Below are 27,787 nucleotides of genomic sequence, written 5' to 3'. Positions count from 1 at the left end.
GACACTGGGCTCTGTGTGCCAGTGTCTCCATGGGTTTCTCAGGCATTTGCTATGTAACCATCAAAGCAGTGGGAATGAATGATGATTACTGCATCCCTTTGAAGAACAAAGAGGACTCGAGGTTCTAGGTGCCAGAGTCAGTGACACTGAGCCACGCAGGCAAACACGAGTATCTCTGTGGCTTATTTTATGTCAGGAAATAATCTTTGCCTGTGTTTTCTTCTGTCTTATTGGCATTGCTAAAACTGGAAACATCTTTCACAGCTCATGTTTTGTTATAAACCATTAGTAGACTATGGAAATTGCAAAAGTCAAGTCAAAACAGTCTCTTAGCAGTGGCATAAAAAAGCCAAGAACTAGTTTTGCAGTATAAAACCGTATCTGTTACCCCCTCAGTTAGCTGAAAGTTCACATTGTACTTTTATTTTTCCATTCTAATTATTATGATGTGAATGTTATTAAATACAACCCAATCCTGTGAAGTATAATAGAAGGGGAAAGAAATGCAACCCAATGAATTACAGTTCACTGCAACTGTGTTTTACATAAAACACAGAGTATTCTCTGAATTGAACCAAAGTAGTGTATGGAAAAATTAGAACGCTATAATTGAATTTTCAGTTCAGATTAAAAGCTAGTGGCACTCATCTTTACCTTGCTATTATTCCTGAATATGTTTTAAAAAAGGTTGCTGACTTTGGACCATCCAGTTCATTTTATGCCATATGTCCCACAAATGAAATTAAGGAACCTGGATTTGTCACTTGACGTTAAATGCTAGTAATTCCTATAGAACAGATAAATATAAAATAATAAACTTTGTGGTTTTAAAATGCACAATAACAGTGGGTATCACTGCAGCTATATTTTAAGTCATGTCTGAAGCTATGGAGAAAATAAATGGTGGTTGCTTTAAATTTGGGATGCTGGCAGTAGTGTTCAGCAGTGCCATGGCATGCTTTTTGGGTCGTGATTTGGCATCTCAGTGCCTTCCAGGGCTTCACTTCCCAGAAAGTGTGCCTTGGCAGCAACCAGGGACTCTTGTCTTGCTGTAGCACAGCTGGTTATGCCTAACAGAAAAGTACAACTCTTGCAGATAACTCCATGGCCATATGTGCACAATCTGCACATGGTTTGTGGCTACCCAGGATGATTCAGCCTACGTTTGCCCTTGGCATGCTTCTCACCAGGGCCAGTTGGGAAAAGGCAGGGGTTGGCTGCTGTGCATCTTCTGTGCTTGAACAGTAAATCTGACACTTCTTGAAAACGTCAGACCTCTCATGAGTGTGGGTGTTTATGTTGGGACTCTTGTGTTGTAGAGGCAGTCAGATGGTGGGGCTTATCATCACTGTGGTGAGTAATGTCTCCAGCCCAGCTAAAATGGTTCAATCCCAGTGTTTTGAGCAATAAGCATGACTGTAACAGCCAGTTATTTCATAACCAGGGAAAAAGAGGTGAAATGAGCGTGTTTGTAGGATCTGCCGCTTGAGAAGCAGCCCTGTGAGGGGTGAATATAAAACCATAAGGTTTTGCATGTTAAAAGATACATCAGGAATTTACTAGAGCAGTGTTCAGATTATGCTTGTTCGGTTACATGAATGGTGTGGAAGCGCCAGTATACCAGAAGGAACATCTTTGTATGGATGACTGTGCAGTTCCTTGTGCAGTCGTAGTGTCACCTCCTTGTGAGCATGTGTGCAACATGGCTGTGCAACTTGAGAATCCCATTCAAGAGTCTGGCTGCTTGTTACTGAAATGCAATGAAGGTAATTTAAACTATCAATACCATGCCTGAGAGGTGTAAAATGCATACAGCCCCAGCTTTCAGCTTTTGTTCTCCATTTCCTATTCATTCACAGATATCTAGAGCCCATGGCAGGAAAATAGGAGAGAGTGGGGTTGCTGTGTTTTAGGTATCTGCTTGTCTGCAGGTGGTTTTCCTGAGCAGTTTCACCTGTGGATGCACACAGCCTAATCCTGCCTCCGACTCCTAAGTGTGGTGTAAATGTATTTTCAGTAATGGAAACAGCTCACAATACTACATTCATTCCCTGGTTTATTAAAGAAATAAATTATATAGGAATGTAATTGGTGGTACCAAATGCTGAATTACAGTGGTACCAAATGCTGAATTACAGTGCAATCAGTTTAAATCCTTTCTTTTTTCTTTATTTTCATTCAAACTAACAGGCATTCTGTAATGTTAATAATCCATGCAATGAAGAAAAAGGTATGTTTAGAATGTATCTAATAGTCTTCAGAATAGTGATGATTAACTCCAGTGTCTCATTGTACTCGGGGAAGGCTTATGTCTTTGTGTATAATCATGTAAATGTTGCTTGTTACCATTTTTCTGATGTTATAAGCAATTGATTTTGCTAGTAATTTATTTAGGAATAATGTTGTGGTTTTTGTTTTGGTTTGTTTTTGTTGGTTTTTTTTCTGATACTGACAGTGATTTTTGGATTGAAAACAATGGGTAGAAAAGATGCCTCCACATCAAGGACTCCTGTTGACCAGTACAGGAAACAAATAGGTAAGAATTTGCAAGAAAAGTTTGTGTGCTTAAAATAAAAACAAAACTTTTTTTTTTTCCCCAGCAAGGCCCACTAGTAACAAAACATAGCATTCCTCTTTAAAAACTTCATTTTATAAATGCTGTTTAGTAAGTCATTCAGCTTTCTGAAGACAGTATTTTGAGTGTCAAGCTTCAGATAAAGTATATGCTCTGTGTTTGGAAACACTAGGGAAATACTGCAGCAAAGTGGCTTCACAATATTTCTGAACTGTTGGAACTTTCCTGATTCTCCTGTTTGTCTTTAATTTCATATATGGGCATTTCTAACAAGATTCTTTCCTCATTCATAACAATTTTTGATACAATGAATGTTGCAGACCTTTGCATTGTATAACTGCATTTATTCTCACACTAATGGATATATTAAACATGGTAATTATTTTCCTTAGGACTTTTTCTATCCTTGACTAATACTTACTTAGATATGTACATGCACACATGTACCTTCACATAGATACACTGCAAGTGCACATCCCTCTTTCTTTGCTTAAATGCAAAGGTGAGTTATTTTTGAAATCCATATATGAGGATTCTGTCTCTGTATGTTAAATGATACAAAAGAGTCGCAGTATTTTGAAAGTTTATATATAAAATGAAATACTTTAATCTGTACACAGTTATTTAAGTAAATGACTTTGTTTTACAGTTGCTAAGCACACACATCTGTTTAAATATGCAGAAAACAACAAGTGTCTGGGGGAAAAAAGGTTGTTTACAATGTGCACTCTCAAGGTGAAAGAGCTAGGGTTATGGGGGGCATTCATAGTAAACTCATTTTCTTTAAATGTGACACATTGCTCTTAAGTTGGTGAAAGCAAGTGTTAAAAATTATTGTAGGGAAGAATCTCATGCTGGCAGGCAAATAAACTACATAGCTTAGGAGGTGTTTCTGTGACTGCAATACTTCTTAGAGGACAGAGAGCATGAATAGACTGTGCTCTGCGTTTTGCTCTGATAATGGTTGTTTCAGCTCCTATTCTGGTCATTGACTCATACCACTGTAGAGTTTGCCAATGGAAATCAGTTCTCTGAACTTAATTAATGTTAGAGGGCGAGTTTGAAAATGTGTGGATATGATTTAAAACTCAAGTTTTGCAGGTGTGTTTGAGTTTTATGTGTAACCATTTTGGACTATCTTTTGGCCTGGTAGCTGAGCTTGGTGGAGTGAACCTTCTAGTCTCATTATGCCATTAGGTGTATTATAGGACAAATAGGTGTATTATTGGCAAATATAATCCAATATTGCCCTAATGAATATAAAAGTGCTGTTGTTTTCTGGGTTTTAGTGTGGTTTTTTTTTGTCATTACCGCTTGATTTTTTTGTTCTTATATTTTTGCATAACTGGTAATAATTCATCCATTAGTCACAGGATGGTTAAGGTTGACAGGGGCCAGTGGAGGTCATCTCATCCATCTGCCCTGCTTAAGCAGGGCCACCTAGAGCTGGTTGCCCAGATCAGTGTTCAGATGTTTTTTAAATATCTCCAAGTATAGGAATTCCACAACCTCTCTTCTTGTATTTGACTATCCTCAAAGTAGAAGGTTTTTTTCTTATGTGTGTCTGTGTGTGCCCATTGCTAGTCCTGTGACAGGGCACCACTGAGAAGAGCCTGGGTCTGTCCTCTTTGCACTCTACCTTCAAGTATTTCTATACACTGATGAAATCCTATTTGAACCTACTCTTTTCTCCTAGGTAAGTACTCTCAGATCTCTCAGTCTTTCCTCATAGGAGAGATGCTCTAGATTCTTCATTTTAACTCTTTCTGATTCTTCTTGGCCTGATTTCATTCAAATACTTATTAGAAATTACACAGAAAGAATTTTTTTTAAATGCAGTCATTCTTTAAGACTTAGATTTGACACTTAGGTACTTTTGCAGGGATGTTTTAGTGTTAAGCTGTTCAACAGATGATCCCTCAGAACACAGAGCACCCTAATGCTCCAGGCTCAGTTGTTTTGGAGATGGACATTTGCTCACCCTTTCTAAGGTAGATTATATCTAGAAAAAGTAAGCAAATTGAGGCTGCACAGGGCCTGTCTTTAAAAAAAAATTCATCAAATGCATTTAAAGCTCAAAATCCATGCTTGGAGTGATTACTGGCCTTCTTTTCTAGGCATTTGGTATCTATGGATTGTTGAAAACATTATGATAGATGCTGGCTGAACAGCTATTTCCTGCTGGCTACTAATGGTGTAATATTATTTTTTAGCTTACAACTTAATGCGCTCTAGCCTTGCTGGATGGAAGGTAACCAGATTGAAACGTTTTTCATACCTTTTTTTTGATGGAAAATGGCAGCCTTCAAGGAACAACATGTCACAAAGTCATATCAACTTCCAACACAATTTTCAGTTAGATGTTTAGTGGAGTAATTTGAAATAGAAGCAGATTTTTAATTTCATTTTGTTCCAAGCTTTCTGTTTTGTTCTGAGTTTCCATACGGCGTGCCACATGTTTGCCCTGTGCCATGGTTCAAGTTCATGTTGATTACTTCAGTTCAGCCGTTTGCCTTTTTCTCTTCTCCATGAGAACAGGATCACTCGTGTTTTGTTTGCCTCTGTGCCACTAGCAGTTGCTGTTTGCTTCAGTAGCATTTTCAGAGGATTTCCCCAGCACAGAGATTGATACTGTTCTTCCCTGTCAGCTGGCTTTCAGCCATCTCTCCTGACACCAGCCAGAATTTGTCTGTAGTGCCACTTAAGCTAGTGCTCCAGTATCTGACAGTGGCACTGCCTTCTCAGTGGGGAGCAGAGACAGTCTTTTAGTTATTTCAGACCAAAGTGGCAATGGCTTTGTGAAGCCTAGCCCCAGGTGGACCGGGGACAACCACAGCAACCTTTCCCAACTGGCTTTACCTGTGCCTGGAGGAGGGAGGATGGCACCAAGGGATCTCTCCCTGTTCAAATCTCCATGAACAGGCTGTAGAAGAAACCATGAGGAAAAGTAATTTTAACACTTCTTGCTCATCTCTCACTCACATACCCAAATATGTACCTGTAGTGCAGGAGCAAACAGGGAAGCTCTTCTGCAGAGCGTTTCCTTCTCCCTGCTGCTGTTTGTGCTGCTGTGCTTAATTTGCTGGAATCAGAGGAAAGGTGTGAGGCAGTATGCATCCTTCTGCATTTATGCAGCTTAGCTCCACAAATGCTGTGAAAATAGCAACAGGTTTTGTACCATATTTGCTTTGTTTACTGTTATGTGTGCTTTAAGTTCCCAGAACAATTCCACATGTATATTTTCCATCCTTCTTCATCTGGTGTGTCGCTTGCTCGGCACGGAAGCTGCAGGATTTGTGGGTAGTGTTCATGACTTGTGTGATTGTGGGATCCTAAGCAGGCATACTGAGAGGATTATAGCATAACTAAAACCTGGTCTACAAATCAGGAATAGACATACTTTTGGCTCCCATTACTATTGTGTTGCTGTAGCATAATTTTTCATGAGGAAAGGTTGTTTGCCAATCATTCAACCTTCAATTTGTAGACTCAAAGGTCTGCCTATTGTCTGTTCTATATCTCCTGACTTGCCAGCTTGATCTGGAGCTGGAGCTTGTACAGGCATAGCCTGGGGGTTCTTTGGAGCAAATAAGGCTCCTCACATCCCCTGGGAAGGAGTAAAAGTTATGAATGAAAATATGTTCTCTTTTTGCTTTGGAAAGCTACTCACTTTGGTAGAGTGAGCGCGGTGACTTGGTGATGGAGGTGGTGGTCATTGGCATCACACATGGGGAGCCATGGGCAGGGAAGGGGGCTGGGTAGGAGTCCTGAGTCCTGCTGTGGCAGCACAGGAGGAGAGAGAGCAGTGCCCACCTGAACTAATAGATAAAACTTTGTGGGAAAAGCTGGGCCTTTGTAGGTATGTAGGCACACAGTTTGTGGTATTTGGGAGTAGGGCTGCAGCCAACCTTATCCCCAGTGGGGTGCAGCTGTGAAAAGCAGGTGAACAGAATTGAAAGCAATGAGCCATGTAGTGCTGAGATGCACTGACCAATCACCAAGAGGAACAGAAGGCACACAGGTACAATGCATGTAAGGTGAAAGTATAAAAGGTTGGGCTAAAGAACAAGACGGGCAGACGCTTGAAGCTTTCTGAAGCTTTCTGAAGTGTTTGATGTTATTCTGTATGGGCAGATGCTTTAAGCCATCTGAAATTACATGGTAATGTTAGTCTGTGTATCCTGAACGTCTCAGCTGTGATGTATGCTGTGACATATGTCCGTGGTGTGGAGAACATTGACTTGTCCAGAAGAAAGGTGCCTCATCCTAAGGCTAAGGCTGTGATGTCACTGTAGCCCTGAGATGGGGAAGAGCTTGGGGACTAGTGGCAGCACAAACATCTCTGGGGTTCCCACCTCCAGCTACCAGCTGGAGCATGGACCTGTTGTCTTCTTGTCTCCAGAGAGAAGCCCTTCTTGTGGCAGATTGCCATTTCTACCTACCCTACTGCTAAAGAGTTGTTTTTACTCTTACCACCTCAACTTTTCTGTTTTCTTTTACTGTTTACCTTCTCTGTGTTTTTATGGACCTAGTGTGCCTCTATCTTCCTTGTCCTGAGTAGTGCTATTGCATACTCAAAAAACCTGGCCACTATCAGCCTTCCTTTTCAGCTTTAAAAGAGGGAAAATGTTACATTTTGATACTTTTATTTGAAATATGTTGCATACTTTGACATGAAATGTGGTTGTTTTGGATCAGGAAATGCTTATCAGAATGAAAATTTTAGATATAATTTCTGAAATAATAGCAACAACAAAAAATGTTTGGACATTTTTTAATTTGTACTGAAAATTTCAAAATTCCCCGTTTCTCACAAAACAGCAATTCCCCTATCTATTGTCTGTTAAGAAAAGGCATGGAACAAGAAGGCAACATCTACATCATTGAAATTGCTCTCCTCTGCCATAAGCAAAGATGTAGCAGGACAGATGTCAATGGAATAAAACTTCTCCAGTCTATTTTTTTAACTAGTAATATTTTTCCCGCTTTTTTAATGCCAGTCACCTATTTACTGTGGGAAAGCAAAGGAGGGGAAACAAATACTGGCTACTCAAAAAGTCTTCTCCTACTGTTTATATTGGAAAAAAAAAAGAAAACCAGAAATAGCAGTTCTGGTGTGTCTTTTTTTTGCATATGGAACATTACATTTGCTGTCTTGAATTTTTCTAATAAAAATCTATTACTAAGCACATAATAAAGAGAAGTAGGTAAAAAGCATTCCTTTTGCTATTATGCGTGACTGTTAGCAAGTTTTGGAATTTGAGTTTTGTACTTCACAGCAATAGGCCACTGATACCGCGTGTAGTTCCTTTTTTTTGGGAGGAGGTTTTATGAAGAATGAATTTGGTGTCACAAAAAATGAACTACATCCTTTGGTCAGTTAGTTCTGTTTTGATTTTAATTTTTTGCCAGTGGAATCACTTTCTGGAAACTGAAGCAGGAGCAGCTGAGGAAAGCACTGCTGTGAAGCAAAGCCTAGTCTGGCTATACTAATTTAATCCACATTTTGTGATGATTGGGATGTTTTTAAATATGTTCTGTGAAGACTGATGATGAATTTTAAGCACATGTAGCTTGTGATCACATATTTTGTAAGTCCAAAGCTGCAGTGCTGTGTTTTATTGCCTTGGCTGAGAGCATAGAAGGTGATGGTAGATCTGGATATGTACTTACATATGTGAGGATATTATTTAGTTTTCATTTGTTGGGCAGACATAGACTCAGTCTGAGCAGGAGTGGGAGGGGTGGCTGCAGATCCGAGGACTGTGGAAATGTGTTCACGCACCTGGAAGAGAAGCTAAGGAGAAGGGTTATGTATCTAAATGCTTGGCTCCCATCCCTTCTCCACAACAAAGTTTCTTTGAGCTTGTTTGATTATACTGCTTTTACTACACTTGTTTAGTACTCTTATACAGATGGAAGCTCATAGAATGCTCTTATTTTAATCTCATAAACAATATCACTGTTTCACTCAATGGAGTTGCTACAAATTGGTATAGGTGTAAATGAGAGTGAAATTTGACATGTTTCCAGTTGCTAAACTGGCTTTCAGCGTGGTGTTACTTCAAGCATTTGCAATTCCTGTAAGGTGTGCGGTGTCTACAGGGCTGTTGCAATGTTACATATTTGTGTTTGTACTTACTCTCACCTTCATTCAATTCTTCAATGAATTCATTTCTGTAGTCAAAGTCAACCAAGAAAAAACTCTTATAATCCTTTACAAAATACATAACATTTTCACTATAGACACATATAAGCATGTATATATTACATTCAGAGGCAAAGCAGTTTAACATTTTTAGAAATTCTTTCACCAGGCTTTGAAAATCTTAGCTCATGTGTGAAAGCTGGACTTCAAAGTACTCTCATCTCAGTGTGAATATGTAAATCTAATTTTAGGCACCCATTTCTAAAAAATCTCAGACATAATTTTTTGGTGTGTAGAGTGTTCATATATACACATTCTCTGTGTGTGGTGCATGTGCTTATATTTGTAGGTGCTATTGCATTAATATAAATGCAAGGAGAGTTGGGCAGTGAACTACAAATTGGATTTCCTCTCATTTCATCATAACAAAGCAGTGTAACAGGCATGAGAATGAAATGCTCAGCACAGATGCATCTCTCAGGATGTGCTTGATAGATACTTAAGGTGAACATAATTCATAGTTATAACTGCATTTCTTTAGCTACAATGCTAAAAGTAGCTCTGGGGTTTTTGAATGCAGTTAAGTTTTGTCCAGCCATTGTCCTACCATGGAAAGTAGTGGTCTCTGCTGCTCCTCCCTGTCTGGGCCAGCAGGAATGAAGGCAGCAGAGTCTGACAAGCATTGCAGGGGCAGTGGTCTAAGAAGAAAGACATAAGAGTCACCTTGGATCAAGTCAAGAGGTTTAATTGAAGGGATTTTTGTATTTCACGCTTCAGGATGTGACCACGTGCATTACATAGTTCATCAGGTATTGCACCTTTTTATGGCCTTGAAAGAATGTGTTAGATGTCCATGTTCAGGAAGAGCATGACCACAGAATAGTCATCTGGCTTTTGTAATGAATTGAATGTAATGAATCACATTAGCGATTGCTATCATGCAGTCCATTAATTGCGTGTTGTCATGGATTTCTGTAACTGGATTGTATTAAAAATATTTTTCTTTTCAGTGGAAGCTTTTGCCTTGTATTATGTCTTATTTTGGAAGAAAATTAGGAATGGGCTACATTGTGCTTTTCAAGGTCTTGAACTATTTATGGGATTGTCTGCTCAGCTCTACATATTGCTTGCAGGCTTAAAGTGTTGGATAAGAAAAGAACTTACAGGGCAGAAGGAGAATGGTCTTAGGAAGCTCAAACTGCTAGAATGAAAATAAGAAAAGGCATTTGCTTGATTTGAATTACAGTTACAGAAATCTCAAACATCATGTAACTAGCTTTTATTTGATCGTTAAGGCTGATTAAAATAAGCACTATTGAAAGTATTCACACATTCAAAGTTATTTTCAGATATTTCATTTGTGTAGTATGTTGAATCAGTACAGAAAAGCACCGTGAAGTGAACGAAGAGCTCTACAATAAGTGGAATGTGGGAAAACAAATAATTTCCCCTGATTGAGCACTCTGGTTTCACTTAATAAATTTGCAGATAATGTAAGGCAAGTTACTAATCTGTTGCTTAATTTTTGAAATACTTTACTTGAAATCTGGTCCTTGTCATTATCTCAGTTACATAGATACCCTATTCACTATGGGACCAGCTGAGGGAATTTTGCTCAGCTAAGCTACTGATACTGTTCTAGAATAACTCATAGAGTAAGCAATAGTATTTTCAAGAATTTTGACCGCCGTTAAATAGGTGAAGTGGAAAAGCCTGGCTTTTCGTTCATTTATTTTCTGTGAATATCTTATCATTATCAGCATATTTGCATTGGTGATGTAAGAATTGTACCAAAACTGATATCCTCAGTTGCAATATTTGATTTTACATAACCTAAGTAACAATAATTTTAGAATACATAGGGAGGTTTTTTGTTAGAAATAATTTCTTGTGATATTTTAACCGAATACCTGTGGGCCATTCATAAGCATTGGTGTTTGGATGATCTAGGGTGTGATAGGTAAGAGGATGTGACGCAGATTGTCAGTAAATCACTTGCTCAGGTTCAGCCTAGGTGATAGTCATGGGAAGATGGTAACTGCCTGGCAGATGTTGGGTGGCATTTATGATGCGATGTTTGTGCATTCAGTTCCTAGTGGAGAAGTGTTGAAAAACATCATTATTTGTTGGCAGTCAAAACAGAGAGGAGCTGGATAATGAACTAGCATATGGAGTGAAACAGTGTCTCAGCATTAGACAGAGTCCCTTCAGCTCAAGGTTACAGCATACTGGTAAGAGGCCCAGATTTAGTGAAGCTGTTTTGAGTAAGTCTGAGCTCACACTGTGCATTAAACCCTTCAGCTTTGGGCCTCTTGAGCACAGTCCTTGACTTGACCTGTCTCTTATCAGCACTAATTAATGGCCATGATGCTGTATACTGCAGCAGTGCATCTCCTGCTTGCGCCTTACCAGTTCACATCACACGCAGAATGAGTCTGAGCCGTCAGTTCAGACCTGGCCTGAGGGACCTGCAGTCACTGTGAACTGAAGAGCAGGGAGAAGTTTTAAGTTAAAGTAGAATGTAAATGGGGCCTTTTGCAAGCACTGAGTGGAGATGCGTAAGAATAATCTCTACAGGCTTCTGTTCTAACAGGTGAATGGTGAGAGTTTGGGCTGATGATTCATGTCTGCACTTGTAGGTTAAGCAAGAATTGTACTGCTTTCTGGCACAGAGGTCAAATAACCCTGATGGTACTGTTAAACTCTTTTATCCCTAAAACAGAGTGGCTGCTTGCACTCTGCTTATAGAAAATTGCTCCAGGCAATTTTCAGTTCCTTCTTAAGCCATGTGTAGGAATTACTTGGGAGAGTGTGACAGTGGACACATGTGTCAGAGACTGTTGTAACAACTGGAGTGAGCATGCCCTTTAATTCCAGTTCCTGTTCACGTTGTCTAAATATATTGGTGCACCTGCAACCTGATATTCAGAGGGTACAGTTCAACATTACAAAGTGACCTTTAACAATGCCTACCTCTCTCTTCTTGTTCCGGCCACCATGTCACAGTGTATAGTCTACCATCCTCTGGGGTGGAGAGCTGTTTGTATGCCATTTTGATCCAGGTTTAAGTAAAACATGTGCTGAGCAGTTTGTGAGTTGAGTGAATTCCCTGATCTGCTTCATCATCTGGCTGCTTGCACCAACTAATACACATCAAAGCCAGGACAGTACACTGCAGGAACTGGTGTGGCAAAACTTGGCCAGCAAGTGCCATAAGCCAGTATTGCTGTTGAACACTTTGCAAAGCCAAGCCACATGTCAGCTGAGTTTAGGAAGAGTTGTTATTCCATATAACATGCAGATTGAACAGATTAGGAAGCGTAAGAAGGATTCGTGCCCTGTGTTAATTTCCCTCAGTTTCTCAGAGTCAGTTTTGATCTCAATCCAGTGGCCTCTGTAGGTCAGACCAGGCCTACAGGCTGTGTTACTTTATGAATAGTAACTATAATACTTTACATCCACGTATATTTAGAGGTATTTTACACTGTCTTCAGTGAGCAATGATGTTGCCTTTCCTGTGTGTGGAAGGCATAACAAAACCTGAATGCAGTCCTGTTTTTGGCACAGCCTTTTCCATAACGTTCAGGTGTAGTGCAGTGGTGTTTTGCCTACTGAGTAGTGGAAAGAAGTGGAGGGAAATGGCAACCCCCAGCTAGTGGGGTTCTCTCTGAAGAAATAGTTTTACAGAAAAGATCGGCTGCTGTCCTCTCTGTCTTTTCTGGAATAGATGAGGACTGTGCAAACTAGAATGCACAGAGAGAAACATTGAATAAATTGCAAATCAAATAGAACTGAAGGTACAATCCTTAACATACTTCATAGTGTGAAGTGTCTCAGAAAATCCACCTGTTAAGTACAATACCAGATGGAAAAGATTGGTAGAGTTACAAGAAAGACTCATGTCTGTGATACAGGAGGCTCTGTATGTCTTGATAGGCAGCTTGGAAAACCACAGACCTTGTAGCATATATATTCCATGGAAGAGTTTCTATCCAAATGATTTAATGGAAGAAAAAATATAACTCATGTTTGTGTAGAGAAAATTATCAAATTCTAATGAGTAATCATCGTGAAAGGACAAAGAGGGAAATGCTTTCATGTATTCCTCGGAGAGGGAGAGTAAAACATTTTGGCTCTTACAAAAGCAGAAAAAATGTATCTCACAGAGGGTTGTCTTCCTCATCTTATTTCTGTCACAGATGAAAAAAGAGAAATTAAAAGTATAGTTAGTGTTAATTTTTTTTTTTTTTTTGCTTTATTCAGCTACCTTTCAGGTAATTTTTAGTCTGCAGAGAAACACTTCCTACAGTCAAGAGACCATGAGTAGGAAGGTTGGATTTTCTCGTGCTGGAAATTTGGGACAGGTATCACACTACTGAATTTAGCAGTTATTTCAGATGCTTATCATTGTAACTGGGAGCAAAATCCAATCCATACGTGTGAAGATAAAATGAATAACATTTTGGTGCTGGAAAAGCTAATTATAATTCTTCACCATTTGTTGTTTATGGCCAAAGTGATATCAAAGAATTGTGGATGTTGATGACCAGCTAGTTCACAACCAGTGGTATCAATTCATTGGCTGGAAATCTTAATGGAAAGGTTCTCTTGCTCCTAGTGATTACTCATGGTCATGAAAAAAGTGTACTTCATCCTTGTATGTATTTAAAGTAATGATAAAAGATGTTAAAGCCATTAAATAGTGTACTGAGGACAGTGAGTTTGAAGTATTGAGTACTGTTTTACTCATCTGTGTTTAAGGAAGATGAATTGGAAATGAAGAAATGCTGAAAGAACTACTAGGGAAGACCAAGAAGAGCCTTGTTTAGCACAGCTGAACACAAATTAAGACAAATATGGTTCCTTTTGGAACTTCCCAAGTAAACACATGGGAAAGACACAGTCCATATATATCCAGTCCACAACTGTATATATTGTTCATAAAGAAACATAACAGGAAACAGAAGGCAGTTTCTTACCAATAGGAGATTGAGTTTATTGGGTAATGTCCTATTGGTAGGCTAAAGAAAAAAAAAAAAATAAAATAAACCAACCAAAACCCGCCCCCCCCTGCCCAAAATAAAAAAAACCCAAACTGAAAGCTCTAACTTGTTTTCCAACTGATCGTTCTCTATGATCAGTTTTAAAGGAAACAGCATGATACATGTGCCTTCTCTAGCAAAGCACTGGATTTCAGTAGTTCACCAAGTCCTTCCTAGTCATATGTTCCATATGGACAAAGTTTCACTGTGAAGTGGAGCAGCTTTCATAGATATTTATAGCAAGAGAATGCCTTTGGAAGGATTACCATAACTTTGTAACTGAAGTTTTACTTATGGAAAAATTAATACTGAATATTTTTACCAAAATCAAGATTTCAGGAGAGCTGACAACATAATCTTAAATTTTACTGGTTTTTCTTTTCTTTTTTTCTCTTTTTGAGTATGAAATCCATGCCGAAAGGAGAGAGACAAGGGAGAAGGAACACATTTTGATCATAACACTAAACTTTGTTTTTTAGTGGCTGTGTTCTCAACACAGTGTTGTGAAGCTATCACAATATTTCCACAGCATAATTTTTTCCTGTTTGTTTTGGGGACTTTTTAATAAATTGTTGAGTGTATGTTTGGTGTTGCTGCACTTTTTGTTGTTTGTATTACAGAAGTGCAGTACCTAATAGTTTAGTAGTAAGTATAGTGTGCAGTTTATCAGAAGATCCCCAGTTGTACATTATTGGAACTAAATCCCAATAGGGTGTATGTTGCAGCTGGCACTTGAGACAAGTCCAGACAAGCAGGAACTCAGATTTACCTCTGGTGGAAAGGCTTTAGGCGATGGTGAAGGAAAAGGAGATGGGTCCTGCTGGAGGGTTTCGATCCAGAGCTGTATTCCTGGCACACAGGCTGCTGAATCCAGCAACAGCTCCAACAGAACCAAGAGCCGTGTGGTCGCCGTGTCTTTTAAGCCCAGGGAGAGAGGGAGGGAAGGGGTAGGTATCCCACCAACCAGGTAGGAGGGGGGAAGTCTCAGGGGACAAATGACACCTGTATGGCCCAGTGTCCCACAGGGCTGAGAGGCATCTTTTGAGCTTCGCCAATCATACGACGCCCTTGCTGGCATACCGAGGTTGACGGACAGCTCTCAGCAGGAGGCAAGGGGAGGGGAAGGGAGAGGGTATTGGCACACCTGGGAAAAGAACTGGGATAGCTGAAACAGGGTATTACATCACACTGCAACAGTACATCTTAGACAGGACTTTCCTGCGTTACCCATTCCTAGCTGTTACAGCATGTCCCAATGGCGGGATGTGACATGGGTATTTTGTCATCAAAAAATCTGAGTAGGAAACTAAAAGGAGTTCATACCACATACTTCTAGCAATTAGCTCATCTCCAGGGAGTGACAGAAAAGAAAAACACATAGTGTCTGTAGGTTGACAAGGAACCTAGGAACATATTTTATTTAGTAAGTAAAAAGGAAGATTTTCAAACAGTTTACAGCAGGCACCAAAGGTGATGGAGTAAGAGCATGGTAATATGTTCTGTCTCCACTGCATATATCACTGACTGAACTGCTTTCTTTAGGTGGAGTTTTCTTGCTCCACCTATTTATTACACAGCATATGTAAAGCCAGTAATTTGCCAAGTATTATTTTGAAAGAAATCCATGCAGGTGTGCAGCAGTTACTGCAATCTTCCCCACAGAATTGATCATATCTTGGAAGTGTACACCAGTGTGGGGGACATTGGAAGAGCTCTGTTCTCAATAAAGCTTGGAATAGGTTGATATATCGGCTAGACTGGATTATAGCAGAGTAAACACCTGGATTGGAAAGTGATGAAGGCACATGTATGTCTGAGGACTGATGGTCACTAACATATCACACTGGTGTGTCAACTAGGACTGCCATTTGAGCAGTGTTTGAACTCAAATGTAGTAATACTGTTTTAATAATTTAGTGTTGCCTATTCTGCATTTGCAAAAACCCTTTGCTAAATTCTTAGAACTGACATAATGAGATTCAGTGGCTTTTTTTTGGCTCTAGTAAAAGCACATCTGTCACAAGGACCGTGTTGTTACTGGAAGTGACGTTCCATCTCATTTCTTCTGAAGAATGGAACTTTTGAAAAATGGGCAATAGGGAAGGTGTGAGGCTTTTTTTGTTGTTGTTATTCTGTGTTCTTGTATCTACGTGTTTATCTATCTGCAAAATGAGACATTCAGAGAAACGTTTCATTCCAAATGCGAGACAAACCTCTAGGTTGCAAGGAACTGAAAAATTACTTGAAAAAGAAATGTATTGACTATTTTTCACTCTGCATGTTTTGTATAATAAAAGTGTCCTTTCTGGTGTGTTTAAAGAACAGAATCAGCCAGATTGAGGAATGTCAATAGAGGACTATTCAGAGAGTTTACAAATAAACTCTCATCTGCACAGATCAGTGCCTGTCCTGTCTGCTGGGAGCCCACCTGGGAGATGGGGAGGTTCCTCTGTGCTGATGGTTTGCATCAGGACTCTCACAGGAGTTGAACTAAGACCAAGTCACCGGACACCTAATGGTGCATGGCTGATATTCTGTGTCTTGTCTCACTTGCTAGACCACATTAGGTGGCTCTAGACAGAGGGACTTCATCAAGGGAATGCAGGGGGTGGCCCATAGGACCTTTGTGATCAGAGCCACATACATATGAGGAACCAAACATAGCTAAAAGTTAGTTGTCTGTTTAATTCTGCTTAATTTTGTATGCTTTTAATTCCAGAAACTGAAATTGCTTTGTCCATGGATTTATAAATATTTAACACATATTTTTAATGAATAAGAAATTGAATTTAAGGGTCAGTAGCAGATTCAGTTACTTTTTCAGGTACTTGTTTAATTATTTCTCATTATATTTGTAAATGTAATTTAAAAATCTTTGAAAATAAATTAATATAGGCCATCAGAGAATCATCTCCAATAGATAACATTCATGAGTGTTTTTTACTTCTTTTATACCATTAGACTAGAATCTCAAGAGTTTTTGATGAGTACCAAAGTCTTGCAAGAAAAAGAGATTTCTCAAGGTCATACAGTAGTTTTATGAAAGATTCAGGAATAGAAGACAGCTCCATGCTTTATCTGATCTAATCAAATAGTTTTCCAGATGGTAGAATTTTTTCCTAAACAGTCTTTCCATCTTTTGTGTGTTTCCTACAAGAGACATCATACTTAAAAGATTATCCTGTGGAATAAAGGTTTGGAAAAAAGGATACTGGGAGCAACCCTTGATTCTTTGAATAGATTGCCCTAATACATGCATTTCACTATTTAAATAATTTATAATATTGTGATGTTCAAAGTAAGGCTATTACTGAAATCAACTGATTTTATTCATTAAAATATCAACAAAGCAGGGATCCTGATGCAAATGGTGAAATAAAATCGAAAGGTCTCAGATAAAGTCATTACCATCACTGTGATGTCAGTTATTGGAAAAAATGAAACATATAAGTTACTTGATAAAAATGTATTTCTAAAGAGAAGATTTGAAGTAAAGCCTAGCTATTCTTCACTGTATTTTAGACTGCAGTATTTGTGAAGGACTCCAGACATTCACCTGTCAGGCAGTAAGTCCAGACCCGAAGTTAGGAGTAAGATGCCATTGTTTAACTATACATGCATGTGTAGTTCCTTTTCTGTGAGCCTTCAGAAAGGAAAAAGGATGGAGTTGAAGGTCTGAAAAAATAAATTTAAAAGTTAGCCAGGCTCCTCTATCCTATTATCTTAACACCCATCTCATTACTGACAGAAGCCTGGTTTGGCTCTTGAAGGTAAAATTCTGTCTCCTAATATGCCTTCAAGACATTATTACACCTTTAGTTCTCAGGTCCATAAACCATTATTCTGGGTGCTCATAAATATGCATTTCCTTTACACTTTTAAGTAAGCTGCTATTGCTGTCATTCACTTTTAGTTAAGACCTGTCAGGTAGTGTTTCTGTTGAAGGAAAGAAGTTTAAATTATGGGTGAACTGAAGATATGTAGTTCTTAGGTGTGCTAAAATTATGAGTGAGTTGTAGAGATTATTCCTCACAAGTAATTTTAGAATCCCGAGGGATAATGGTGATGTGTACAAGAGATGTTCCCTTCTTGGCTAATTCCATTAAAAGCTTCTGATTTCTGCATTGCTGGAGTGAGACTCCAAAAATCTGCTTTTCTATCTTACATAATCACTTTCACAGTATCCTGTGACATCCACCTCTGCTGCGACTGTCAGTGCATTGACTTCTGGAGTGACAGTGATATGTAGGTCTGACGAAGCATCCTTTGCAGTGTGCTTCATTGAAGTGAGAACTGCAAATGCTGGCAGTATTACTGGAAACCTTTTCCTTAGGCAGAATTAATGAATTACACCTTGTATTTTGGGATGGATTTGTTATATACAGCTGGTCCAGAATGATAGGACTTACTAGTAAGAAATGAATCTCTGCATCTTGGCAGAGAACATTCTATTTATTTTCAATTCTGAGAAAAGCATTATCCACTGGATAAGACACTGGATCAGAAGTTAAGGTGTTCAGGATCACAGTTTTGCCATTCATATGGTGCCTGACTTCTTGCAGGTCTCCTTACTCAGATGTTTTCTTCCTTTCACTTTCCAAGCATGGTTGTGATTATTCATAGGATATCCCCCTCAGCTCTTGCAGGTCTGCTCCTAGGTGAACAACATGAGTCCTATCCCTTGTACTAAATCCATAAATTTAGTCTGTTCCCCACAAGTTCTAGCTCCAGTCCAGGCTTTGTTTGGTTCAGACCTGGGAAGATTTTCTTTAGCAAGTTGTGACCAGTGGTGAATTAATGTAAACTTGGCAGCAAAGTCTCAGGTTAACGTTTAAAGGGATTTCTGCCCAACAAAACAAGTGTTACAGAGAAGTGGCCCTAACTTTTCCTGAGGTGTACAGTCTCTGGTGCTCTGTCTCTGGTTCATCATGTGACTTTGTTAATCTTTGTTTGCTGCAAGGCTTTGTTTGCTTCTCATAAAATCAGATACGTGCTTTAATACTGTTCAAATAGTGCCATCCTATTGTGTGTGAGAACAGAAAATTGAAGCTGATAGAAACAGATGTGATGTGGTATTTGCAGTGAAAGTCCTCTTTATGTTTCATGTGGCCTCATCTGTTCCCTGAGTTGCTCAGGTTTTCCATACCACCTCCAAGGCCTCTCTGTTCCTGTTGGGAAAAAGAAGCTGTGGTTGACAGATTGTGTCATTCCCTTCCTGGACGAGTTGTCACCATCCCTCCTTTAAGCAAAGCCCCACAGCAGAAAGGTTAGTGAAGTATTGTTGGGGATGTCTGTGCCTCCTTGGACGGTGCTTGTGGAGAAGCATCAGACATGGGAGAAGGGATGACTCCAGGTTCCTGTGGTGCCACAGTCCTACATGACACAGTCCGTGTGTCATGCCCCGGGGACTGGACCCAGTCACCAAATAAGGTTGGACATATCAGGTAGTGTGTTGTCAACTGCAGCAGAGAGACAGCCTCCTCTCCTGAAACACCAGTGACTTTTTATCCAGAAGGTTTAATAGTGTTGCTACAGTGCTTGGTGATGTGGTGCTTATTCAGCAAACATTTTTGGTAATGACTTAGTAGTGTTGTCTGGCAGTAGCACAATACACACCAGAGTAATTAGGAAGAAGTTTAAAATTACTGTTATTGAAGAAATTTTTCAGGCAGTGGTTGATTTGGTCTTTCTTACTGCCAGAGATGTGATCTGGAAGAATTTCTTGACAGTTCATATAGGCTAGGGCTGCTGAACAGATTTTCTTCAGTGAGGAATGAAGGAAGGCGGCATCCTTTTGACCAGGATCCTTTTGATCCTGGTGCTAGAATCATATACATATAGAATCATATATATGTTGAATTTTTTCCTAAAAACATAACTCAGTGAATATCTGACTTCTCCTTTATCGATTTAGTGATTTTAGTTGCTTCTGTTCTGTTCAAGGTCAAAAGACAGTAATTAATATAAGACAATGGTAGAAATTTCTGTCTCTGTAGTTGCAGAGATAAGAAGGGCAGAGAAGATATTTTGTGGAACATCTGTTACATGGATGTGCTTGATTGTGGTCAACTGAATAGGATGACTTGGTTTGCAGTCTCTATATTTTCCTTTTTTGTCTTTAAGTGCTGTCAGTATTAGTAGTATATTCCTACCTTCCTGCCTAAGCACAGACCAGTGTTTATTGGAGCTAACCTCTGGTAATTATAAAGCCAACATCACAGTAACAAGCAGACAGATGGAACATATAATATTCATAAATTATTGATTGCAGCTTCCTTATCCTTCACAGGAAGCTCTTCAAGATAGGGACAGTTTCTTGTAAGGATCCACAGTCCAGCAGGGAGATCAGCAACACCCAGTGTGTTTTGTTAAATCAGTTAAATTTTCTTCTCTGATAGAGTAGCAAACTTAGCATTGATGGGGAAGAGGAAGAGTGCCATTTACCTTGACCTTGTCAATGTATTCTGGTAAACAAACTAGAGGTATATGAATATTAAGCTACTGCAGGATGTATACCAAACTGATATGAAAGCTGTTCTCAGTAGTTACTAGTGGATCCAGTGCGGCCTGGACCCAGTATTTTAATTGGCAGTGGGATGATGATTTTAGTCTGTGAATTATACCAGTATGAGAGGTAAATTCAAACTAAATTTGAGAAATCAGGGAAATGTCATGGAAAAATAAAATAAAATACACCAGAAGAAGGGCAAGTTTCTTAACTGTGGCATTAATATTCAACCTACAAACTGAGTAAGTGTAAGAAAAGCTTATGCAATAATCTTGGAGAAAGGCTTTATAACAGTGAGTAGAGTCACAGGCAGACTGATTGAATGTATAAGAAAAGTATGTACATAAAAGATAGCAGTAAGATCTGTTTCCACTTTTGGGGGGGATGTATCAGATTTCCTCTGTTTGCGGACAACCATTAATAAAGTCAGTGTAAGCCAAATTGCAGCTGGGTGCAGTCTGAATCAGAGGCAGAAAGACTCATTGTATTCTGCGTGTCTCACCTACCACACCTAATGCTGCCTTTTCCACACCTCTTATCATCAAAGAAATAGTACAATAGTTTCTGGTCCCCCAAAATCATCTCATCAACTGTTTGATAAAAATGTGGCTTTTAATTGCATTGATAGTGAATACTTCACAGAATCATAGAAGGGTTTGTGTTGGAAGGGACCTCATCTTGTTCCAGCCCCTGCCATGGGCAGAGATACATCTCTATCCAACCTGACACTTCCAGGGATGGAGTATCCACAGCTTCTCTGAGTAACCTTTTCCAGCCTCACCATTCTCACAACTGAGAATTTTTTTTTCTAATATCTAATCTAAACCTACTCTCTTTCAATTTTGGGGCCATTCTCTCTTGACTTGTTACTATGTACTCTTGTAAATAGTCTCTGCAGTAGTAGTTTTGGTTTGCTTTTTTCATTTTCAGAATTTATACTAAAATGTGGTTGTTTATATGAAAGTGTAACTGCAAACAGTTGTTCCATAGCAAAGTTGTACAAATGTACTCAAAACAACATGTACAAAGTAATGTATGTATATATTATGTAGGTGGAGAAGAAAGAAGCTAAATGCCCACCCAGTTTCAGTTGATCTGTTTCAAATTAATTGTGTTAATTTATTTTTAAAAAAGGTATTTAATGTTTTCATAGTTGTCTGTTTGAGTAGGAAATATTAACAAGATTGTTGGAGAGGTTAATTGAAGAGCTGCCATCCTGTGTGTGGAGGCTCCTTTTACTTGCAGCCAGTACTGTTTAATGGCTGTAGAATGCACCTGTTGGACTTAAGCACAGGATTGCAACAGATGTTTAGCACTGAAAGGCATTAAAAAGGACTGCCTATCAAATAGTAGTAGTAAGCATCAATATTTTTAGTGCTGTTCTTCAGATCTTTCATTATAGTCTTACAGTTAATTGAGTGTATTCTACAGGTATTGAAAACAAATTTCCTGAATAATTAGCTGATTTATTGTTTTTGTTTGTTGTTCTGTACATTATTAATAATTGGTTTCCTGAATTTATTGTCTTAAATAGTTATATAGATTTTTAAAATATTCCTTAAGTATAAGAAAAGGTGCTAATTTAAATATGTTCTTAATTACTTGTTACAATCAAAGTATGGCTAATACAAATTTTAAATGTAAACCAGTTTTTAAATGAAAAGCTGCTTTTCATGGCAACTCATAGAAAATTTGAGGGATTTTCTGCTTCCAGTCAGAATACTATATTTAACAAATATTACCAGACTTCTGGTTTGGAATCAGGGAAAGATAGCAATAATTAAATAGGTATATTTTGATGTACTTAAGAATGCGTTATATTTTGGGTGTTTTAAATCTTGCATGCAGCATAAAATGAAGTTATTCATTTTAATGCATCCTTCTTGTTGGCTTAAAGCTGAAATATAGTTGCTTGAAAATTAATTTAGCCCTCATGAATGACTGGTTGGATTATCTTCGTAGCATTAAATGTCAACCCTGAGCTCAGAGCACATTGTGTCTACAGTAAAAAGTTGTCCCTGAGCACTTAATGTTGTGTTAAATGATGATGTGTCCTTTGCAAATGTATTATTAGTGTCAAGCTGTTCCGTCTCTCAGGATTGAAAAATGGTCAGTGATTTGAGCTGCCATTAAACCTGAATAAAATAGAGAGGCTGTGGGGGGTTTTCATGCCTTTTCTGAGTACAGACACAGTCTTGTATAGGTATAAGACATAAAAATCTTCCTGTTAACCTAAGACTCCAAAAACTCCCTTTGGAATCACAGCAATTAAAAAGAAGAAAATCTCACTTCTGCTTCTCAGGAAAAGAATGGTCATTGAATTTATCTGTGTGACACTCAAAACACAAAACGCAATAATAAATACTTGAGTGCTTGATCTTGTTTCCATAGATGTGAGCTAGGGCTGTGTTGCCAATTCTCAGATAGAGGTTATAAAACTGTTACTGCTGTGTGATTTGCCAACTGATTTTTACTGAAGTTAGGCTTGAAATTCCCATGGAACCTTGTTTTTCTGAGGTTCCTCAACATTCTAAATAAATAGTTATTTTCAGAATGAAGCAGGCATGTTGAAGATGTGTTCTGTGAGAGCAGAGTTTCATAGAGTTTCACTGGGTTGAAATGAATTCTATTATTCAATGAGTATACAATGACTGAATTAAAATCTCTCAGAGATCTTAGAATTAAATACTTGTTCATGCCCTTTAGGAGGTACGTGTGTAGGTACTTCTGTGGTTTTCGATGGTGTTACAAAGCACTTTAGAAAACACTTCTTTCCCCATGCCAGACACCTAACTTGCTGGCATTTAGAAAGGCACTTAAGCTGTACTGCTATGTATGAGATGATAGAGCTCAGTTTTGAGCTCATACTCAGTTTTTCTTACATCCCAGGGCATGTAAGAAGATAAAGGCTTGCGTTTACTCCTGCTAAGAAACAAACTACTCTGAAGTTAGGGAATTGGTGGTAGTGCAACCTGATTTGAACCTTTTAGTCCATTGACTTGCTGTTTGCAGACCCTGCTGAATTCCTTGGGGTCACTATGGTTCCATTGCAATGATGGCCTTAAGGTACTTCAGGCAATGTGATTTTATGACTAAATTCTCTCTCAGCTGTCAGCCATTCAGCTGGTTCCACAGAATTGATTCCCTGACAGTTGAAAAAGGCAAGTGCCATGCACATGCAGAAGAAAACAAGGAGGACATGGACATACGTCTAGTGAAGGGTCAGGATGTCCATCTGGAGAGCAGCATGTACAAGAAGAGGCTGAGAGAGCTTTCTTTACAGCTTTAAGAAGAGAAAGCTGAGATGTTATTGCTGTTTACAAATGTTTAATAGATTGAGGCCACAAGCAGGGTGAAGCCTAACTTTTCTCAAAGGTGCACAATGGTAGGACAAAAGGCAAGTTAGAATATGAATATTCTCAGTAGGTAAGTGAAAAATATTTTTACTAGAAGGATGACCAGATGTTGGGAAGAGTTTCTCAGGGAGGTTGTGGAATCTCTACCTTTGCAAATACTAAAAACTCAGCTGGATAAGTTCAGCTAGACTTGCTCCCACACTCACTGGAGCTGACTTTCAGATTGAATGCAGTTTAAAAACTGGCTCTGTTCTGAGCAGAGGGATGGATCATATGAACCCAGCAATGTCTTCTAACCTATCCCCTGAGACTGTAGCTTAAAGCAGGACCATAGCTGGTACAGGGGAGCAGTTCTGAAGAAGCAGTGTGCTAATTATGGTACAGAGTGCAGGGGCTCTGTAGCACAGGCATAGCTAACTGGCTTGGGAACCAGCACCTCATAATTGGGCAGGGATGGAATTCAGGCTGTGGTTTTCAATGCAATTCACAGTCCCTTTGTGGCTCTGGGATTTTCTCTCTTTAGTACTAATAATTCCAAAGATAACTACTTCAAAGGTAATTTGGCCATGTCTGAAAATGTCTTGATCAAGATAAACTCATGTAGGAACTGGTTCTTCTTCTCCGTTTATCCCTTAGAGCTATTTCCTTGGTTCATGTTTATTCTCCTTAGCCTTAGAGTTGAAGCCAACCCACCTGGCTTGGGTTCTGAACATCTCTAGTTGCTCTTGACAGGCAGCACCAGGGAGCTCTTTAGGTTGTGCTAGGCTGCTGTCACTCACGCTTTGGAGAAGTCTCTCTGTGGGAGGTAAAGAGAGACCTAAACTAGGAATCACCTAAAACTGAACTCAGGTGTAATGGGTGTGATCTTCTGTGTCTGGCATATAGGGAGGTTGTGGAAGATGACATGACTGAACCTTCCTCCATCCTGGGCCTTTGTCCATGCTAATGAGATCGAATTCTCCCTTATACCTGTTACTGCAGGTAAAAGGATGGGATGCTTGAAGTCGGACTGTGGAAACCCTGAAAAGACCAGAAGTCCATTTTCTTGTTCTGTTTGTTCTGTGGGGTTTTGTGGAGGGTTCCTGGAACCTTCACTAATTCATATCAATAATCACGATAAACCAATTGATTTCAGCCTAACTAGGTGTGTGATTTCACACTTGCAGTTTGTCAGTAAATCTTGCCGCAATCTGTCTATAGTTTCTAATTAGATATGTATGTATTTTAGTATGGTTTTCAGTATCAGTTACAGTAAGGTACTTTAGTTAAACTGCTACTGGTAACTAAAATTTACCCTCTAGTTGTAGTTTTATTGATCCTTAAATGGATTGCTAATGTATGGAAAACATCTTACTAATGTTCTGAGTATGACTATAATACCAGCACAGAAAGATTCAGGACAGCAGTTTGTTGGTTGTTACAAATTATACTGAAAGTGTTGAAAGGAATTTTAAATCTGTAGCGTGATTAAAAAATTTAACTATCTGTCAGGTTTTTTGGCATGCTGTAAATAACTCATCTTCAAATTATTTGTCTGAGTAATTAAATTTAGATTGCACATTTCTCATTTCAAATATTTTGACTCTTATCTGTTTGGTTTTCCATTGTGGCTTAATTGATGTGGTCTATATAAACGGACAATAAATTTATATACCTTTGTTATAAAGATCAGTCAGTGAATAGAACTTGGTATTCATCCCAGACAGAATTATGATTGAATGTATTTGCAAGATTAAAGCTCTGAATTTACTTCTTTCTAATTAAAGGCAATTAAAGATTTGCAGACACAAATAAAAGACAATGAATTGAGGAATAAGTGTAGAAGCAAGTCCATTTGCAGGTGAAAAGAAGTGCCTTTGAAGCAGAACCAGCTGTATTTTCATTGAAAGAATAACAGTTTAGGAAGCTTTTCTGCATGTGCTTGCTTGATAGCATAATGTACTCATAAGCAGCTTACGCAGTACAGTATTCAGAAAATAGCAGTGCATTAATTTTTAAAGTAGCAAATGCAGGCGAAGAGCAATGCTGCCACATGATGATAATGAAGGTGGATATTGTAAAGTCTGCTGAGAGAAAAGAAAGCGGGGAGCTCCTGAAATGTGAACATTTATAAAACAATAACTAGATATTCATATGATAATAAGCTTGGACAGCAGCATCAACAAAGGCCAAAGATGCAGTCGTGTTTCTGCTTAAGCCTGATGAATTGAAAAGCAGAGAGGCAGTCTTTAGTCTGTTATTCAATTCCAGTAATGAGCTATTGTTAGAATGAAAGAGTAAATATCTAGAAGGGTTGGAAATACATTTTTTTTTCTCGTGAAGTTATTCTGTAGATTTTTTCAGGTTGTGTTTTAAACAGCAGCATCTTTAAACACAATTCTAAATGTACTCAGTTTTCTGTGATACAGTGCTCAACATCCTGCATTCTCAGTTGCATGTATAAAGGAGCTTGGTATGTATGCAGAGGGATAGTCTTGTGCAATATTTCTGTGACACTGCCAGGTGGTATGCACAACAAAATTAATCCAGAACTTAAATAACTTGCCTAACTTATACATATTACTTTGGTTTTTTTGCATTTATCGTCATGCCATTGGAGGTTTTAATTAAAAAGAATACTGAATATACAAGATCAGGTCATCTCTGATCATAATATATTACGGGATCTCAATTTCCCTTGTAAGCAGAGTTAAATATAAAAAATCTTGTAAAATTCATAGATTTTTATTCCTAGTTACATGAAGAGAAACAAACTCACTTTGCATATTGTATGAATCTCTAATATCCACTCTGAAGGAGGCACCCTTTGTAATTTTTCACAATATAGCTGTTTTAGTAGCTAAAAAGCTCCCTTATCTTCACCCTGTTCTAATCCTACAGCTAGTAAAATAGTCTTCATTTCTATCCCAGGAAAGTTTTCCAAACAGGATCTGTAAACATGGCACAGCTTAGGTGCTACTGAGGTCACTTTGCCACCAAAGGAATGGAAAAGAATGATGGAAGGAAGGGAGGAGGTGCCAGGCAAGCTCTGTAGAGTTTCTGACAGGCAAAGGCTACTTCAGGCACTGGATGGGAAGGTGGATGGTCTTTGGAGGCACTGTCAGGAAGCAGGACAAGCAGAGAGCTGCAGTCAGTAAAAATAGTTGCTTTATCATGAGTACTTTAAGTCTTTGGCCTTAAAAATAGAAAGGAAGTGGTGGACCTGAAAAAGGAAAGAAGTATTGCATTTGTTTAAAAATAAATAAATAACGGTAGTTATAAAAAAGTTTAGGGAAGCTGGCACTGGAGTTTAGAGTTTAAAAGAAGAGATGACAAATTGATAACAATAATGACTAGTCAAAGAGGTAAGGGTTATGTTTAATAGGAAAAGTAAGATTTGGTCTGGAAATCTTCCAGTGCTATCTTTTTGGATTCTTCTTGCCTTCATATATTCCTTCAGGAAACCTTGGTGTCTCAGATTGGCATTGGATAAAGCAGACAAATGGGGCTTTGTCTGATGAGTCTGTCTCAACTGGCTTTGATGATCACTTCCTGAGAAGAAGAAATAGCTTAAACTGATGACTCTGACAGATAAATGTACAAGACAGCTTGCAGGATAAGTCAGATAAAACTAGAAGACATTGAGAGTGTGAATATACTTATCCCAACTGGTTGAATTTGCAAGCCCAAAAGAAGGGAGGCTGTAGGGAGCCTGTATTACTTTTTTCTGCTTGTTTTCCAGGTGGTAATGATCAGTATTCACGTGACAGGAGCTTTGCATTTCATTGTTCTTTGTAGTCCTGTAGTGCAGATGTCTTTCCCAAGGCCTCAGAAAGTTCATATGTTTTGAGAGTTTTAGTACGATTGCTGAATCTGGTTTTCATTACAAAGAAGTCCACAGATGCCCTTTTTAAACTTTTGCACTTGATGGACTCAGACTGTTTCCCTACTGTATTTTTTTCCTTTTGGCTATTACATTCAGCAAGGAGAGTGGTAAATTAATGGCAGGTGCATGGATTTGGAGAACTACCAGTTCTAGAGTCATCACTGAAATAGCCTGGTTGTTATAGGAGGGTTAGTTGTTCATATCAGACTTAATATAAATCTGGAAGTATTCTCTAGGTAAATAGAATCCAGTCTTAGCTGTAGCCATGATACTGGAATAAGGAATAGCAGGGT

The 27,787-nt window shown here is 38.7% G+C and overlaps 1 protein-coding gene across 1 annotated transcript in view; it reads left to right on the top strand.

Moving 5' to 3' along the window:
• TRIQK (triple QxxK/R motif containing) overlaps positions 1-27,787 on the top strand; it is a 61,216-nt gene that overhangs the window by 15,661 nt on the left and 17,768 nt on the right. Inside the window, exon 2 of the mRNA XM_005422891.2 lies at positions 2,456-2,536. Coding sequence (XP_005422948.1) covers positions 2,476-2,536 — 61 coding nt within the window. The 5' untranslated portion in view covers positions 2,456-2,475. The remainder of the gene's footprint in view (positions 1-2,455; positions 2,537-27,787) is intronic.

This window comes from Geospiza fortis, unplaced genomic scaffold, assembly GCF_000277835.1.
Source record: "Geospiza fortis unplaced genomic scaffold, GeoFor_1.0 scaffold7, whole genome shotgun sequence".
Classification (NCBI taxonomy): domain Eukaryota; kingdom Metazoa; phylum Chordata; class Aves; order Passeriformes; family Thraupidae; genus Geospiza; species Geospiza fortis.
Note: the sequence above shows the minus strand (reverse complement) of the source record. Positions and strands in the feature narration are given on the sequence as shown.